At 41.4% G+C, this 20,503-nt stretch overlaps 1 protein-coding gene across 3 annotated transcripts in view; it reads left to right on the top strand.

Moving 5' to 3' along the window:
• Nucleotides 1–20,503, top strand: part of PPP1R9A (protein phosphatase 1 regulatory subunit 9A) — a 290,332-nt gene that overhangs the window by 198,345 nt on the left and 71,484 nt on the right. For all 3 annotated transcript variants that reach the window (XM_073677330.1, XM_073677329.1, XM_073677331.1), the window contains exon 6: nt 1,509–1,644. In XM_073677330.1, the coding sequence (XP_073533431.1) occupies nt 1,509–1,644 (136 nt within the window). The remainder of the gene's footprint in view (nt 1–1,508; nt 1,645–20,503) is intronic.

Below are 20,503 nucleotides of genomic sequence, written 5' to 3'. Positions count from 1 at the left end.
CAGTTATTACATATATCAAACTGAAATAGCTGTTGCAAAAACACCAATTTTTTTAAAACATTAAGCTCAAGATTAATAGGATGCCCAAACTTTTTCATATAACTGTATATTCTTGTACATAGGGGCAGTATTTTAGTAGTTATATTCTTGTACATAGTGGCAGTATTATAGTAGTTATATTCTTGTACATAGAAGCAGTATTATAGTAGTTATATTCTTGTACATAGGGAGCAGTATTATAGTTGTTATATTCTTGTGCATAGGGGCAGTATTATAGTAGTTATATTCTTGTACATAGGAGCAGTATTATAGTAGTTATATTCTTGTACATAGGGGCAGTATTATAGTAGTTATATTCTTGTACATAGTGGCAGTATTATAGTGGTTATATTCTTGTACATAGTGGCAGTATTATAGTGGTTATATTCTTGTACATAGGGAGCAGTATTATAGTTGTTATATTCTTGTACATAGGAGCAGTATTATAGTAATATTCTTGTACATAGGGGCAGTATTATAGTAGTTATATTCTTGTACATAGGGGCAGTATTATAGTAGTTATATTCTTGTATATAGGGGCAGTATTATAGTAGTTATATTCTTGTACATAGGGGGCAGTATTATAGTAGTTATATTCTTGTACATAGGAGCAGTATTATTGTAGTTATATTCTTGTACATAGGGCAAGTATTATAGTAGTTATATTCTTGTATATAGGGGCAGTATTATAGTAGTTATATTCTTGTACATAGTGGCAGTATTATAGTGGTTATATTCTTGTACATAGGGAGCAGTATTATAGTTGTTATATTCTTGTACATAGGAGCAGTATTATAGTAGTTATATTCTTGTACATAGGGGGCAGTATTATAGTAGTTATATTCTTGTACATAGGAGCAGTATTATAGTAGTTATATTCTTGTACATAGGGCAAGTATTATAGTAGTTATATTCTTGTATATAGGGGCAGTATTATAGTAGTTATATTCTTGTACATAGTGGCAGTATTATAGTGGTTATATTCTTGTACATAGGGAGCAGTATTATAGTTGTTATATTCTTGTACATAGGAGCAGTATTATAGTAGTTATATTCTTGTACATAGGGGCAGTATTATAGTAGTTATATTCTTGTACATAGGGGCAGTATTATAGTAGTTATATTCTTGTATATAGGGGCAGTATTATAGTAGTTATATTCTTGTACATAGGGGGCAGTATTATAGTAGTTATATTCTTGTACATAGGAGCAGTATTATAGTAGTTATATTCTTGTACATAGGGGCAGTATTATAGTAGTTATATTCTTGTACATAGGGGGCTGTATTATAGTAGTTATATTCTTGTATATAGGGGCAGTATTATAGTAGTTTTATTCTTGAACATAGTGGCAGTATTATAGTGGTTATATTCTTGTACATAGGGAGCAGTATTATAGTAGTTATATTCTTGTGCATAGGGGTCCGGGTTCTTTAGTGAATATTAATCTTTATGTTTTTAATTGTACAGATTTATTATTGGACGTGAAAAACCCGGACAGATCAGTGAGGTTGCGCAGTTGATCAGCCAAACCCTGGAGCAGGAGCGTCGTCAGAGGGAGATGCTTGAACAGCACTATGCACAATATGACGCCGATGATGATGAGGTAATAGTAGCAGTAACTTGGGTTTTTGTGATATTGTTAATTTATAATCTAAATACAAGTAAGATGACCCAGCACAGGAAGTGTAATAAATTCATTATAAGCCGCCTCACATTACTGTATCTTAATAACACGTTCCGCCACCTTCTGGTCGTACACGCACCATTTATTGTCTTTACCCTTGCTGATCCATGCTGTGGCTTTTAATGTTTGATAAAATATTTTCCCCCCATATTATTAACCACTTATTGGTTTCCTCACTTTTTTAATTCCTTTTGTGTATTAAAATACTTTTCCATAAAATGTCTCGAGGCTGCTGAACAATTCCATCCTCATGGATGTGCAACATCAGAAGGGGCTGTTTTCTGATCAGTGTTTTCCGTGGTCCTGTGGTGAATATCACAACATGTACAGGTGCACGCATTACATTTAATAAAGCTGTTAATGCAATACCGGTAAGTTTTTTGGGCAACCGCTATTGAAAACACAGTCGTTTTTTTTCTGCAGATTTGCACCCGTGCACATGGAATAACTACAAATATAGAAGCGACTGGTGTATAAACAGATAAAAGTGTTAGGCTATGTGCTCACCTTTTTTTTTTCAGTGGTCAAAACCAAAGTTTTTTCTAGTAGAAACCTCTTCGTGAAATGCTCATTCTTTGTGGAGTTTTTTAAGGAGTTTTTCAATTTCCAAAGGCGGTTTTGAAGAGTTTTTCAGGCATTTTTTCAGTTTTTTTTTTCTTTCTGAAGCATTTTTTTTTTGCAGCCTTTTACTTGCACAGTGCCCAGATTTGGGGTGGATTCCTCCAGAAGCTGCTTTATAGAAGTGACAGCACAGTCTGAAACAGAATTAAAAACGATTAAACGACTGAACATATAACCAGCAAAATGGCATTACAATGGAGACAAATGGAAAGAGATTTTTCAGTTATTTTTTTGAGCGGACCAGCTTTACAAAAAAAAATAGTTCCAAAAACTCTGTGTGCAAATATTATTAGTAACCGTCTCTCTAACAAAATGACTGGGGGAAAGCAAACTACCCACCACAGGGGCTGTTTAGGCTTTAGACTTAACAGGATTAGTTAGGATTTTTTAAGCTTTATATCCTGTTGGAGCATTGGAATATATGTATTAATTATGCTAGTAATTTCAAATAACTGTGGACTTTACATAGATGTAAACATTAATCTGTCCTGAACACTCCGATACATCTCCAGTATATTTGAATATATTTCCTGTACATTCCAATACATTCTTGTGAACAAGCCGATACATTTCCTGAAAATTCCCATATATTTTTCTGAACATTCTCATACATTTTCCTGAACATTCCCATACATTTTCCTGAACATTCCCATACCTTTTCCTGTATATTCTGATACATCTCCTGTATTTTCCAATACATTTTCCTGAACATTCCCATACGTTTCCTGAACATTCACATATATCTCCTGCATTTTCCGATACATTTCCTTAACATTCCCATACGTTTTCCTTAACATTCCCACACGTTTTTCTGTATTTTCTGATACATTTTTCTGAACATTCCCATGCGTGATACTTTTTCCTGAACATTCCGATACAGTTTCCTGAACATTCCCATACGTGATACATTTCCTGAACATTCCCATACGTAATATGTTTTCCTGAACATTACCATACGTGATACTTTTTCCTGAACATTACCATACGTTTTCCTGAACATTCCCATACATAATACGTTTTCCTGAAGATTCCCATACGTTTTCCTGAACACTCCGATACGTTTTCCTGAACATTCCCATACGTGATACATTTTCCTGAACATTCCGATACGTTTTCCTGAACATTCCCATACGTAATATGTTTTCCTGAACATTCTGATACGTTTTCCTGAGCATTCCCATACGTTTTCCTGAACATTCCCATACGTGATACGTTTTCCTGAACATTCCCATACGTTTTCCTGAACATTCTGATACAGTTTCCTGAACATTCCCATACGTGATACATTTCCTGAACATTCCCATACGTAATATGTTTTCCTGAACATTACCATACGTGATACTTTTTCCTGAACATTCCGATACGTTTTCCTGAACATTCCCATACGTAATACGTTTTCCTGAACATTCCCATACGTTTTCCTGAACACTCCGATACGTTTTCCTGAACATTCCGATAAGTTTTCCTGAACATTCCCATACGTGATACATTTTCCTGAACATTCCGATACGTTTTCCTGAACATTCCCATACGTAATATGTTTTCCTGAACATTCTGATACGTTTTCCTGAACATTCCCATACGTGATACGTTTTCCTGAACATTCCCATACGTTTTCCTGAACATTCTGATACAGTTTCCTGAACATTCCCATACGTGATACATTTCCTGAACATTCCCATACGTTTTCCTGAACATTCCGATACATTTTCCTGAACATTCCGATACATTTTCCTAAAAAGTCCCATACGTGATACTTTTTCCTGAACATTCTGATGTTTTCCTGAACATTCCCATACGTTTTCCTGAACATTCTGATATGTTTTCCTGAACATTCCCATACGTTTTCCTGAACATTCCCATACGTGATACGTTTTCCTGAACATTCCCATACGTTTTCCTGAACATTCTGATATGTTTTCCTGAACATTCCCATACGTTTTCCTGAACATTCCGATAAGTTTTCCTGAACATTCCGATACGTAACACGTTTACCTGAACATTCCGATACGTTTACCTGAACATTCCGATACGTTTACCTGAACATTCCGATACGTAACACGTTTTACTGAACATTCCGATATGTTTACCTGAACATTCCCATACGTGATACGTTTTCCTGAACATTCCGATACGTTTCCCTGAACATTCCCATATGTGATACGTTTTCCTGAACATTCCGATACGTTTACCTGAACATTCCGATACGTTTACCTGAACATTCCCATACGTTTACCTGAACATTCCCATACGTGATACGTTTTCCTGAACATTCCGATACGTTTCCCTGAACATTCCCATACGTGATACGTTTTCCTGAACATTCCGATACGTTTACCTGAACATTCCGATACGTTTACCTGAACATTCCGATACGTTTACCTGAACATTCCCATACGTAATATGTTTTCCTGAACATTCTGATACTTTTTCCTGAACATTCCGATACGTTTTCCTGAAAATTCCCATGCGTGATACTTTTTCCTGAACATTCCCATACGTTTTCGTGAACATTCCCATACGTTATACGTTTTCCTGAACATTCTGATACGTTTTCCTGAACATTCCGATACGGTTTCCTGAACATTCCGATACGTTTACCTGAACATTCCGATACGTGATACGTTTTCCTGAACATTCCGATACATTTTCCTGAACATTCCCATACGTGATACGTTTTCCTGAACATTCCGATACATTTTCCTGAACATTCCCATATGTGATACGTTTTCCTGAACATTCCGATACATTTTCCTGAACATTCCCATACGTGATACGTTTTCCTGAACATTCCGATACTTTTTCCTGAACATTCCGATACTTTTTCCTCAATATTCCGATACGTTTTCCTGAATATTCCGATACGTTTTCCTGAACATTCCGATACGTTTACCTGAACATTCCGATACGTAACACGTTTTCCTGAACATTCCGATACGTTTACCTGAACATTCCCATACGTAATATGTTTTCCTGAACATTCTGATACTTTTTCCTGAACATTCCGATACGTTTTCCTGAAAATTCCCATGCGTGATACTTTTTCCTGAACATTCCCATACGTTTTCCTGAACATTCCCATACGTTATACGTTTTCCTGAACATTCCCATACGTTTTCCTGAACACTCCGATACGTTTTCCTGAACATTCCAATACGTTTTCCTGAACATTCCCATACGTTTACCTGAACATTCCCATACGTAATATGTTTTCCTGAACATTCTGATACTTTTTCCTGAACATTCTGATACGTTTTCCTGAAAATTCCCATGCGTGATACTTTTTCCTGAACATTCCGATACGTTTTCCTGAACATTCCCATACATGATACGTTTTCATGAACATTCCCATACGTGATACATTTCCTGAACATTCCGATAAGTTTTCCTGAGCATTCCGATACATTTTTCTGAACATTCCGATACATTCTCCTAAGAATTCCCATACGTGATACTTTTTCCTGAATATTTCGATACGTTTTCCTGAACATTCCCATACGTAATACGTTTTCCTGAACATTCCCATACGTTTTCCTGAACATTCCCATACGTGATACGTTTTCCTGAACATTCCCATACGTTTTCCTGAACATTCCGATACGTAACACGTTTACCTGAACATTCCGATACGTTTACCTGAACATTCCGATACGTAACACGTTTTCCTGAACATTCCGATACGTTTACCTGAACATTCCCATACGTGATACGTTTTCCTGAACATTCCGATACGTTTTCCTGAACATTCCCATACGTGATACGTTTTCCTGAACATTCCGATACTTTTTCCTGAACATTCCGATACGTTTTCCTGAACATTCCGATACGTTTACCTGAACATTCCGATACGTTTACCTGAACATTCCCATACGTAATATGTTTTCCTGAACATTCTGATACTTTTTCCTGAACATTCCGATACGTTTTCCTGAAAATTCCCATGCGTGATACTTTTTCCTGAACATTCCCATACGTTTTCCTGAACATTCCCATACGTTATACGTTTTTCTGAACATTCCCATACGTTTTCCTGAACATTCTGATACGTTTTCCTGAACATTCTGATACGTTTTCCTGAACATTCCGATACGTTTTCCTGAACATTCCGATACGTAACACATTTACCTGAACATTCCCATACGTGATACGTTTTCCTGAACATTCCGATACTTTTTCCTGAACATTCCGATACTTTTTCCTGAACATTCCGATACGTTTTCCTGAATATTCCGATACGTTTTCCTGAACATTCCGATACGTTTACCTGAACATTCCGATACGTAACACGTTTTCCTGAACATTCCGATACGTTTACCTGAACATTCCCATACGTAATATGTTTTCCTGAACATTCTGATACTTTTTCCTGAACATTCCGATACGTTTTCCTGAAAATTCCCATGCGTGATACTTTTTCCTGAACATTCCCATACGTTTTCCTGAACATTCCCATACGTTATACGTTTTCCTGAACATTCCCATACGTTTTCCTGAACACTCCGATACTTTTTCGTGAACATTCCAATACGTTTTCCTGAATATTCCCATACTTTTACCTGAACATTCCCATACGTAATATGTTTTCCTGAACATTCTGATACTTTTTCCTAAACATTCTGATACGTTTTCCTGAAAATTCCCATGCGTGATACTTTTTCCTGAACATTCCGATACGTTTTCCTGAACATTCCCATACGTGATACGTTTTCCTGAACATTCCGATACGTTTTCCTGAACATTCCCATACGTGATACGTTTTCCTGAACATTCCGATACTTTTTCCTGAACATTCCGATACGTTTTCCTGAACATTCCGATACGTTTTCCTGAACATTCCGATACGTTTACCTGAACATTCCGATACGTTTACCTGAACATTCCCATACGTAATATGTTTTCCTGAACATTCTGATACTTTTTCCTGAACATTCCGATACGTTTTCCTGAAAATTCCCATGCGTGATACTTTTTCCTGAACATTCCCATACGTTTTCCTGAACATTCCCATACGTTATACGTTTTTCTGAACATTCCCATACGTTTTCCTGAACATTCTGATACGTTTTCCTGAACATTCTGATACGTTTTCCTGAACATTCCGATACGTTTTCCTGAACATTCCGATACGTAACACATTTACCTGAACATTCCCATACGTGATACGTTTTCCTGAACATTCCGATACTTTTTCCTGAACATTCCGATACTTTTTCCTGAACATTCCGATACGTTTTCCTGAATATTCCGATACGTTTTCCTGAACATTCCGATACGTTTACCTGAACATTCCGATACGTAACACGTTTTCCTGAACATTCCGATACGTTTACCTGAACATTCCCATACGTAATATGTTTTCCTGAACATTCTGATACTTTTTCCTGAACATTCCGATACGTTTTCCTGAAAATTCCCATGCGTGATACTTTTTCCTGAACATTCCCATACGTTTTCCTGAACATTCCCATACGTTATACGTTTTCCTGAACATTCCCATACGTTTTCCTGAACACTCCGATACTTTTTCGTGAACATTCCAATACGTTTTCCTGAATATTCCCATACTTTTACCTGAACATTCCCATACGTAATATGTTTTCCTGAACATTCTGATACTTTTTCCTAAACATTCTGATACGTTTTCCTGAAAATTCCCATGCGTGATACTTTTTCCTGAACATTCCGATACGTTTTCCTGAACATTCCCATACGTTATACGTTTTTCTGAACATTCCCATACGTTTTCCTGAACATTCTGATACGTTTTCCTGAACATTCTGATACGTTTTCCTGAACATTCTGATACGTTTTCCTGAACATTCCGATACGTTTTCCTGAACATTCCGATACGTAACACATTTACCTGAACATTCCCATACGTGATACGTTTTCCTGAACATTCCGATACTTTTTCCTGAACATTCCGATACGTTTTCCTGAATATTCCGATACGTTTTCCTGAACATTCCGATACGTTTACCTGAACATTCCGATACGTAACACGTTTTCCTGAACATTCCGATACGTTTACCTGAACATTCCCATACGTAATATGTTTTCCTGAACATTCTGATACTTTTTCCTGAACATTCCGATACGTTTTCCTGAAAATTCCCATGCGTGATACTTTTTCCTGAACATTCCCATACGTTTTCCTGAACATTCCCATACGTTATACGTTTTCCTGAACATTCCCATACGTTTTCCTGAACACTCCGATACTTTTTCGTGAACATTCCAATACGTTTTCCTGAATATTCCCATACTTTTACCTGAACATTCCCATACGTAATATGTTTTCCTGAACATTCTGATACTTTTTCCTAAACATTCTGATACGTTTTCCTGAAAATTCCCATGCGTGATACTTTTTCCTGAACATTCCGATACGTTTTCCTGAACATTCCCATACGTGATACGTTTTCATGAACATTCCCATACGTGATACGTTTTCATGAACATTCCCATACGTGATACATTTCCTGAACATTCCGATAAGTTTTCCTGAGCATTCCGATACATTTTTCTGAACATTCCGATACATTCTCCTAAGAATTCCCATACGTGATACTTTTTCCTGAATATTTCGATACGTTTTCCTGAACATTCCCATACGTAATACGTTTTCCTGAACATTCCCATACGTAATACGTTTTCCTGAACATTCCTATACGTAATACGTTTTCCTGAACATTCTGATACGTTTTCCTGAACATTCCCATACGTGATATGTTTTCCTGAACATTCCGATATGTTTTCCTGAACATTCTGATACTTTTTCCCGAGCATTCCAATATGTTTTAACATCCAATTTGGATAATTTCTCGCCTTTTCTATTTACTTTTTATTCTGATTTACCCACAGAAACATTTTAATTTACATGGCTCATTTTTTATATTTTGCCAATTAATACATCTCCTTTTAGTGTTATGTCTAATAAAATCAATCTGTGTCTCTTATAAATTTTCTGTAAAATTAATATTTATGTATTTATTGTTAATAAAAGAGACAAATTCCATAGTTTTGTCGGTAAACGCCATGTCAGGAGCAGGTCGTCAATATATTGATGATGTCCATATGTCCCTAATATAGAGGGACCACTCTTTGATATTCATATGTGTTATTACGCCTGTCCAGTGGTTATTATTACAGCCCATTCAGTACATAGTAATAACTAGAGACACATAGCAGAATATGAGATCAGTTAACTGCAACTTGTTGATGGTTTCCAGGAACCTTTTAAGGAAACAAACTGAAAAAAAAGAGATGAAGGCAACAATAAAATAATAAACATATATTAAAAGCTGCAGGATTTTACACATAAGAGCCGGTGTTGATTGTGGAGCTTTATCTTTATGCAGGTGGAGCAGACTTCATCATACAATAGGGTTGGAGCACATTTCGAGCTTTGTTATATTTTATGTGTTTTATTTATGACGTCTTTTCATTTTTCCACCATTCTGGACTAGTTCCAGATTTGCAGCAGCATGAACTGCACATGAACCGGCACCAACTGGGACGCAGCCCGGATTATTAATGTCATCTGCTCATTTCTGTCATGTCTTTTCTGCTACCAAAGGTTTTTTTTTTAAATTTTGACCCATTATCCCAATCCTTTGTTTGTTACCTGATCTGTTTCTTAAACGGAAAAGGTGGTCTGGACTCTTTTTCCCATTTAGATGGGATTCATCGACAGCTACATGTCTCTGGGTAGCTCTCAAACGAGGATCGGACAAGTTTGATTTTTTTCGATTGTCTATTTTTATAAATGGTGCCACCCCTGAGTTGTGTCCAGTATTGCAGATTGACTTCATTGAAGTGAATTGGGCCGAGCCGCAGTACCACACACAACCTGTAGATAGGTGTGGCGCTGCTTTTGGAAGAAAGCAGCCATTCGTATATAGCAAAATGACATGTAGGACCCCCTGTGCCAGACAAAAGTCCTGCAAACCTCCTCCTACCTGCCAAAACACTCGGCTCCTCTTTTAATTGGTTGGTCCGGCACGACTTCATGCCCACATCGCACTGCAACGATAATGTCATCAAACCCTTTAAGGATCATCAAAGATATTTGGCAGCTTCCTTTAGAGATGGCCCCCAAAAAACTTTTGTTTATTAACAAAACCTTCTTTTTACCTTGTGAGACCTCCTGTGCACGTACAGTATATTCTGTATGCCGTGTGATAAATCCTTTTTTTTATAGTTTATTATCTAATATATCCTTCATGCTTGTTCACACACAAAGTTCTGCCATGATGATTTGGAAGTTGCAGAGGTTGCCGTTACTTTTTGGGATGTAGGTCCTGATAGGGGCCCTTTGGCCATGTTCCTGCTTGCAAAAATGCTGCTGATTTTCTGCAGGTGTCCCCAACAAAATGCTCAATAGTACTTGCTCTAGTACTTGCATTTTTTCAGCATTTTTATGTGTATTTACCTATTTGCATTTTTGGTGCAGATTTAAAGCAGCATTTTTTTTTTGCATTTTTAAGAAATGCATTTAAAAACACAACTTGATTTTTACATAAGGTAATTTTTTCCGGCTCCCCATAAAAGCCTATGGGTACAAAATGCACAGTTTAACAGCACAAATGCATAGTGGGTGAGTTTTCATGTAATCACTTCCACTGTGCCAGAACTGTTAAACACAGTGGATTTTCTGCTTTGTGGGAACATGGTCTTTTGCAGACTTTTTATGAAGACTCAGGAACTTCAAGCTACCCCTCTGTCCACGAGTTCTAATATAAGAGTTAATAAAGCTATACAGACAACTTTGAATCACTTTTTGATGAGTCTGGTGTACTAAAAATCCTTTATAAAATATGAAACATAATCTTGACCCACATAATCTGAAAGCCCCTCAGTGTCCCTCCTCTCTGCACCTGCTTATTCTCACGAAACTTACCTGACTGAAAGCCCCTCAGTGTCCCTCCTCCCTGCTTCTACTGAATCTCCCCAAACTTACCTGACTGAAAGCCCCTCAGTGTCCCTCCTCCCTGCTTCTACTGAATCTCCCCAAACTTACCTGACTGAAAGCCCCTCAGTGTCCCTCCTCCCTGCTTCTACTGAATCTCCCCAAACTTACCTGACTGAAAGCCCCTCAGTGTCCCTTCTCCCTGCTTCTACTGATTCTCCCCAAACTTACCTGATTGATAGCCCCTCAATGTCTCTCCTCACTGCTTCTACTGAATCTCCCCAAACCTACCTGATTGACAGCTCCTCAGTGTCCCTGCTCACTGCTTCTACTGAATTTCCCCAAATTTACCTTATTGAAAGATCCTCAGTGTCCCTTCTCTCTGCTGCTACTGAAATCTCACAATGCTCAGAACAAGCCGCAGGCTGAGTGGGCGCAGGCTGAGTGGGTGCAGATGAAATAGCTGTCAGGCTGGATGGACGGAGAGTGAACAGCTGTCAGTCAGTCTGTATAGGTGAAAATTGAATAGCTGTCGGGCTGGGTGGGTGGAGATTAAATACCTGTCAATCAGGCTGGGTAGGTGGAGCGTAAATAACTCAGTCAGGTGGCGTGGGCGGGGATTGAATAGCTGTCAGTCAGGTGGCGTGGGCGGGGATTGAATAGTTGTCAGTCAGGTGGCGTGGGCGGGGATTGAATAGCTGTCAGGCGGCGTGGGCAGGGATTGAATAGCTGTCAGTCAGGTGGCATGGGCAGGGATTGAATAGTTGTCAGTCAGGTGGCGTGGGCGGGGATTGAATAGCTATCAGGCGGCGTTGGCAGGGATTGAATAGCTGTCAGTCAGGTGGCATGGGCAGGGATTGAATAGTTGTCAGTCAGGTGACATGGGCGTGGATTGAATAGCTGTCAGTCAGGCGACTTGGGCGAGGATTGAATAGTTGTCAGTCAGGCGACGTGGGTGAGGATTGAATAGTTGTCAGGCGGCGTGGGCGGTGATTGAATAGCTGTCAGTCAGGCGGCATGGGCGGGGATTGATTAGTTGTCAGTCAGGCGGCGTGGGCGGTGATTGAATAGCTGTCAGTCAGGCGACGTGGGCGGTGATTGAATAGCTGTCAGTCAGGCGGCGTGGGCGGTTATTGAATAGCTGTCAGTCAGGCGGCGTGGGCAGGTATTGAATAGCTGTCAGTCAGGTGGCATGGGCGGGGATTGAATAGCTGTCAGTCAGGCGACGTGGGCGGTGATTGAATAGCTGTCAGTCAGGCGGCGTGGGTGGTGATTGAATAGCTGTCAGTCAGGCGGTGTGGGCGAGGATTGAATAGTTGTCAGTCAGGCGGCGTGGGGGGTGATTGAATAGCTGTCAGGCTGGATCGGTGGGCAGGGATTGAATAGCTGTCAGGCTGGATGGGTGGGCGGTGATTGAATAGCTGTCAGTCAGGCGGCGTGGGCTGGCATTGAATAGCTGTCAGGCAGTGTGGGCAGGGATTGAATAGCTGTCAGTCAGGCGGCATGGGCGAGGATTGATTAGTTGTCAGTCAAGCAGCGTGAGCGGGGATTGAATAGCTGTCAGTCAGGCGGTGTGGGCGAGGATTGATTAGTTGTCAGTCAGGCGACGTGGGCGAGGATTGAATAGCTGTCAGGCAGCGTGGGCGGGGATTGAATAGTTGTCAGTCAGGCGACGTGGGGGGTGATTGATTAGCTGTCAGGCTGTATGGGTGGGTGGGGATTGAATAGCTGTCAGGCGGCGTGAGCGGGGATTGAATAGCTGTCAGTCAGGTGACGTGGGTGAGGATTGAATAGTTGTCAGTCAGGCGGCGTGGGCGGTGATTGAATAGCTGTCAGTCAGGCGGCGTGGGCGGGCATTGAATAGCTGTCAGTCAGGCGGTGTGGGCGGGGATTGAATAGCTGTCAGTCAGGCGGTGTGGGCGAGGATTGAATAGCTGTCAGGCAGCGTGGGCGGGGATTGAATAGTAGTCAGGCGGCGTGGGCGGTGATTGAATAGCTGTCAGTCAGACGGCGTGGGCGGGGATTGAATAGGTGTCAGTCAGGCGGCGTAGGCGAGGATTGAATAGCTGTCAGTCAGGTGACGTGGGTGAGGATTGAATAGTTGTCAGTCAGGCGGCGTGGGCGGTGATTGAATAGCTGTCAGTCAGGTGGCGTGGGCGGGGATTAATTAGTTGTCAGGCGGCGTGGGCTTTGATTGAATAGCTGTCAGTCAGGCGGCGTGGGCGGTGATTGAATAGCTGTCAGTCAGGTGGCATGGGCAGGGATTGAATAGCTGTCAGTCAGGCGGCGTGGGCGGGGATTGATTAGTTGTCAGTCAGGCGGCGTGGGCAGGGATTGAATAGCTGTCAGTCAGGTAGCGTGGGCTGGGATTGAATAGCTGTCAGTCAGGCGACATGTGCGAGGATTGAATAGTTGTCAGTCAGGCGACGTGGGTGAGGATTGAATAGTTGTCAGGCGGCGTGGGCGGTGATTGAATAGCTGTCAGTCAGGCGGCATGGGCGGGGATTGATTAGTTGTCAGTCAGGCGGCGTGGGCGGTGATTGAATAGCTGTCAGTCAGGCGACGTGGGCGGTGATTGAATAGCTGTCAGTCAGGCGGCGTGGGCGGTGATTGAATAGTTGTCAGTCAGGTGGCGTGGGCTGGCATTGAATAGCTGTCAGGCGGCGTGGGCAGGGATTGAATAGTTGTCAGTCAGGTGGCGTGGGCGAGGATTGAATAATTGTCAGTCAGGTGGCATGGGCGGGGATTGAATAGCTGTCAGTCAGGCGGCGTGGGCGGGGATTGAATAGCTGTCAGTCAGGCGACGTGGGCGAGGATTGAATAGTTGTCAGTCAGGCGACGTGGGTGAGGATTGAATAGTCAGGCGGCGTGGGCGGTGATTGAATAGCTGTCAGTCAGGCGGCATGGGCGGGGATTGATTAGTTGTCAGTCAGGCGGCGTGGGCGGTGATTGAATAGCTGTCAGTCAGGCAGCGTGGGCGGGGATTGAATAGCTGTCAGTCAGGCGACGTGGGCGAGGATTGAATAGTTGTCAGTCAGGCGACGTGGGTGAGGATTGAATAGTCAGGCGGCGTGGGCGGTGATTGAATAGCTGTCAGTCAGGCGGCATGGGCGGGGATTGATTAGTTGTCAGTCAGGCGGCGTGGGCGGTGATTGAATAGCTGTCAGGCAGCGTGGGCAGGGATTGAATAGCTGTCAGTCAGGTGGCATGGGCAGGGATTGAATAGTTGTCAGTCAGGTGGCGTGGGCGAGGATTGAATAATTGTCAGTCAGGCGGCGTGGGCGGTGATTGAATAGCTGTCAGTCAGGCGACGTGGGCGGGGATTGATTAGTTGTCAGTCAGGCGGCTTGGGCGGTGATTGAATAGCTGTCAGGCGGTGTGGGCGAGGATTGAATAGTTGTCAGTCAGGCGGCGTGGGGGGTGATTGAATAGCTGTCAGGCTGGATCGGTGGGCAGGGATTGAATAGCTGTCAGTCAGGTGGCGTGGGCAGGGATTGAATAGCTGTCAGTCAGGCGGCGTGGGCGAGGATTGATTAGTTGTCAGTCAGGCAGCGTGGGCGAGAATTGAATAGTTGTCAGTCAGGCGGCGTGGGGGATGATTGAATAGCTGTCAGGCTGGATGGGTGGGCAGGGATTGAATAGCTGTCAGGCTGGATGGGTGGGTGGGGATTGAATAGCTGTCAGTCAGGCGGCGTGGACGGGAATTGAATAGCTGTCAGTCAGACAGCTTGGGTGGGGATTGAATAACTGTCAGTCAGGCAGCGTGGCCAGGGATTGAATAGCTGTCAGTCAGGTGCTGTGGGCGGGGATTGAATAGCTGTCAGTCAGGCAGCGTGGGCGGGGATTGAATAACTGTCAGGCAGTGTGGGCGGGGATTGAATAACTCAGTCAGGCAGCGTGGCGGGGATTGAATAGCTGTCAGTCAGGTGCTGTGGGCGGGGATTGAATAGCTGTCAGTCAGGCAGCGTGGGCGGGGATTGAATAGCTGTCAGTCAGGCAGCATGGTTAGGGATTATATAGCTGTCAGTCAGGTGCTGTGGGCGGGGATTGAATAGCTGTCAGTCAGGCTGGATGGGTGGGCAGGGATTGAATAGCTGTCAGTCAGGCTGGATGGGTGGGCGGGGATTGAATAGCTGTCAGTCAGGCGGTGTGTGCTGGGATTGAATAGCTGTCAGTCAGGCTGGTTGGGTGGGCTGAACACTTAGACTCTGGAGCTCTTTCGCTCTTTATCTGGACCCCAATGATTACTGAGATGAAGCGGGAGAAGCAGCGTCTCCGCTCATGTGATATTGGCTTTGATCTCGCTCCTCTGAGATGTGGGTGGTGTTTGGACCCTTCTCTCTATGGTTCAGACCCTGCGCTCGGCTAAGCCAATCAGAACCGAAGCTGAGCTCCTCTACCCCTATATTTCAGTAACTCTGAGGGTCGTCATCCTTTAACTACCCTTTAACCTGCAACCTGAGCAGCTTCGCAGGGCCCAAGAGATAAGGGGGCCACAACCACCTCCAAAGCAGCTGTAATTGTGTATGATGATGAGCTATGATATATTGTTTTGGCACCGAACTGTGTTTATTATTCATGTGAGTTTAGACTTTTCAAATATTGTTCATATTAATATATATATATATATATTTGTTTTACTTTAGGGCAGGTCACCATATTTTTGGTCTGGCACACGATTACAGTCTCCTACATAGTATATGACGGACCTTCCTTTTCTAGGTACATGCCGCACCCCACGCTGCCTTATTCCTCTGTAGCGATTCTTTTTCCGCGCACACATTGACCTGGATGTAGCGTCTCCGAATACCTCCCCAGGGAATACTCCCAAAGCTGCTCTGAAGCCTCCACTCTAATTTAGCTCGGATCAGCCACCTCGGCTTACATAAAAACAGACTATTAAATGTCTGGAGTGCGTCACTTACGTAAATAGTGGTATTAAATATTTCCTGCAGCAGATAATCAAATTACACAGCAGCGGTGCATGGAATGTTAATGAGACAGGTGCTCGGCTCTGCCGTATGCAGCAGATGAAATCCCGGCTATCCGGCAATCTGTTATTTCTCAGACATTTGGTTCTTCAGTGTCTCCAAAGCTTCGCTTTTCAATTCATCATCTAAATCTTCCAATTAAAAAGAAAAGCGGCTCCGTGATTCCTTTTTCATCCTTCGGCTGATCGGAAGAGACGGTGAATCGTGCCATGACTTGTTGCTTTTTTTTTTTTTGTCTTTTATTATTACAGTATTTTTTTTTACATACCATGGAGAAACGATAGTGGCATAGTAATAAGGTCTGTGCATAAAAGGGAAAAAAAAACGGCACCATTCAAAACTCACACCACTTGAAAGGATAACGGCACACACCTCGCGATTGTATGGGAACTCCAGGTGCTTCATCCAAATGCAAGATTTTCGTAAGACTTCGAAGAGAGGAAAGGCGGCACTCTCTGCCCCATAAAAATGTATTTTATTGCAAAATTATAAAAAAAATGGATGCAAGAGAATGCAGGTGTGAGAGACGGACGACGGTCGTTTCGCACGCAACGGTGCTTCAGCAGGTCCAAACAGTGTTTGGACTTCTTGAACCATCATTTGTGCGAAACGGCCGTCCTCCATCTCTTGTACCTGCATTCTCTTGCATCCAATTTTTTATGATTTTGCAATAAAGTCCGTTTTTATGGGACAGATAGTGCCACCTTTCCTCTCTTCGAAGTCTTAGTAATAAGGTCTGCACGGATTGCAATGGCAGTCAAGCCCCCAGGTTTTGGAGGATCCTGTTATATATTGGTCGATGCTACAAGAACGAGTTGCTATGGCTCGGTGCAGAGGCTAAACTACTGTACTCAGCCAGGACTCCCACGTGGAGGTTTGGACATTAGCACTTTGGTTTCACTGGTGACGATCTTTGGAGCGGTTTGGTTGACCACTGTTGGAGTAGGCTGGAAGGCTCTATCCCGGAGAGTTAAACACAACATCATGTCATAACGCTAGAGAGTCCAATCATCCATAGGACTGCTATTGCACTGGATCTTCATAATCCCTGAGTTACTTCAGTGATGTCCCTGGATCTCAGCAATCTCATAGGCTCTCCTTTGAGTCACTTCAGTGATGTCACTAGATCTACGTAATCTGATAGGCTCTCCCTGAGTCACTACAGTGATGTCACACGATTAAAACACATTGACATTTTATAGTCCCCCCGACCTGACATTTTTCAGGGCTTTGCTTCTTTTATCATAAAGTAGCATATTCTAGTTATGCTATTTTTTTCCCTGACATGTGCTGCTTATCTATAAAACATTAAAAATGTCAGGAAAAACAACTGCACAAAAATAATTGAAATAAAAAGCCCCACCAAAAAATGTGTGCAAACATTTTCAATGAAAAATTGCTTAAAATGCTTGCCATTTTTTACACATCTTTTAAAACATTTTAAAAAGTGTGTTCAATATATCGTTGTTGTTTTTTTAATGTTTCACTCATTGGCAGCAAACTGATATATTGATAATGTTGAATATTCGAAAGGACATGATATGACTGTGTGTTCTGCTCCCATTTCAATCCTAAGGAGCGGAATAATCAGGACTGAATTTTTTAAGAAAGGTTAGAAATTAGCAAAATTTTTGCACAAATGTGGGTTTGCGCAAAACTTTGCAACTTTTTCAAGCCAGAAAAATATCTTATGAATTGCTCCCTAAATGATTACCTGTAGATATACATTATAGAAATTGCTAACATAAAATTATATGTCTCAGAGAAGAGCCTATGAAATTAAAAAAAATCTAGTGACATCACAGAAGTAATTCTAACGAAAACCTGCAAGAACATGAAGATCTAATAATATTACTGTATTGACGTTGAGGAAAAACCTATGGGAGTAAAAAGAGCTAGTGACATCATTAAAGTAACTTTGAGGAGAGCCTGTAGGATTCTGAAGATTTGGTGACATCACTGTTGTAACTCTGAGAAGATCATATGGGATAACTAAAATATATTTACTGTACATCACTGGAATAACTTTTAGGAAAGCCTGTGAGATTGTGAAGATCTGGTGACCTCACTAGTAACTTTGAGGAAAGCCTGTGAGATTGTGAAGATCTGGTGACCTCACTAGTAACTGAGAAAAGCCTATGAGTTTACAAAGATTTAGTGACATTACTGTAGTAATGTTTAGGAGAGCCTATGGGATCATGAAGATCTATTGACATCAATGTAGTAACTTTTAGGAGAGCAGATGAGATTGTCAAGATCTAGTGTCCTCACTAGTAACTTCTAGGAGAGCCTATGAGATCATGAAGATCTAGTGACTTCACTGTAGTAACATTTAGGATAGCCTATGAGATTTTAAAGATCTAGTGACCTCACTAGTAACTTCTAGGAGAGCCTATTAGATTACAAAGATTATGACATCACTGTAGTAACTTTTAGGAGAGCCTATGAGAGCATGAAGATCTATTGACATCAATGTAGTAACTTTTAGGAGAACCTATGAGATTGTGAAAATCTAGTGACCTCACTAGTAACTTTGAGGAGAGCCTATGAGAGTACAAAGATTCAGTGACATCACTATAGTAACCTTTAGGAGATTCTATGAGACTGTGAAGATGTGGTGATCTCACTAGTAACTTTGTCTCATGGGAGAGCCTATGAGATTACTGAGATCTAGTGACATCACTGAAGTAACTCAGAGGAGATTGTTTAGATCTTGCGACATCACAGTAGTAGCTGAGAGAAGAGCCTATGAAATTATTGAGATCTACTGAAATCAATTAAGTAATTCAGAGGTGAGCCTATCCCTAAGAGAAAACTGAGATCTAATGATATCAATGAAGCAACTCAGAGAAGAACCTATGAGATTACAAAGATTCAGTGACATCACTCTAGTAACTTTGAAGAAAGCCAATGAGATTACAAAGATTCAGTGACATCACAGTAGTAACTTCTCAGAGAGCCAATGAGATTACAAAGATTCAGTGACATCACAGTAGTAACTTCTCGGAGAGCCAATGAGATTACAAAGATTCAGTGACATCAAAGTAGTAACTTCTTGGAGAGCTTATGAGATTACAAAGATTCAGTGATATCACAGTAGTATCTTCTCAGAGAGCCAATGAGATTACAAAGATTCAGTGACATCACAGTAGTAACTTCTCAGAGAGCCAATGAGATTACAAAGATTCAGTGACATCACAGTAGTAACTTCTCAGAGAGCCAATAAGATTACAAAGATTCAGTGACATCACTGTAGTAACTTCTGGGAGGGCCAATGAGATTACAAAGATTCAGTGACATCACAGTAGTAACTTCTCAGAGAGCCAATGAGATTACAAAGATTCAGTGACATCACTGTATTAACTTCTGGGAGAGCCAATGAGATTACAAAGATACAGTGACATCACAGTAGTAACTTCTCAGAGAGCCAATGAGATTACAAAGATTCAGTGACATCACTGTAGTAACTTCTGGGAGAGCCGATGAGATTACAAAGATTCAGTGACATCACAGTAGTAACTTCTCAGAGAGCCAATGAGATTACAAAGATTCAATGACATCACTGTAGTAACTTCTGGGAGAGCCGATGAGATTACAAAGATTCAGTGACATCACAGTAGTAACTTCTCAGAGAGCCAATGAGATTACAAAGATTCAGTGACATCACTATAGTAACTTCTTGGAGAGCTTATGAGATTACAAAGATTCAGTGACATCACAGTAGTAACTTCTCAGAGAGCCAATGAGATTACAAAGATTCAGTGACATCATAGTAGTAACTTCTTGGAGAGCTTATGAGATTACAAAGATTCAGTGACATCACAGTCGTAACTTCTCAGAGAGCCAATGAGATTACAAAGATTCAGTGACATCACAGTAGTAACTTTGAAGAGAGCCCATGAGGTCATGAAGATCTAGTGACATCACTGAAGTAACTCAGGATACAGTGTATCACATTACTAATACCTCTCACATTCCCAACGCAAAACAGCAGAAAACAAATCTGTGATATTATCCTCCTACTCTACCGCAGTTTGCTGTTTTGTCAGAGTTGTCACATTCCCCTTGAAGCTGTATTATAGCTGTCAGCATCTTGCCGGGCTTATAAAATGTTCCTTTCATCCTTGGAAACAATTAGGACATAAATTGTGCTTAGAATGTGTTTTCTTTCAGCGGCGTCGTGTTCTGATCACCCACGTGTTCGCCATTATTGGGTTGACATACTTGTGAGTGTGGGTTACTGAGCTTTTTAATT

The sequence above is a fragment of the Phyllobates terribilis genome, unplaced genomic scaffold, assembly GCF_046119375.1.
Source record: "Phyllobates terribilis strain yellow unplaced genomic scaffold, ASM4611937v1 Scaffold_4__5_contigs__length_816908805, whole genome shotgun sequence".
In the NCBI taxonomy this organism is placed as follows: Eukaryota; Metazoa; Chordata; class Amphibia; order Anura; family Dendrobatidae; genus Phyllobates; species Phyllobates terribilis.
Note: the sequence above shows the minus strand (reverse complement) of the source record. Positions and strands in the feature narration are given on the sequence as shown.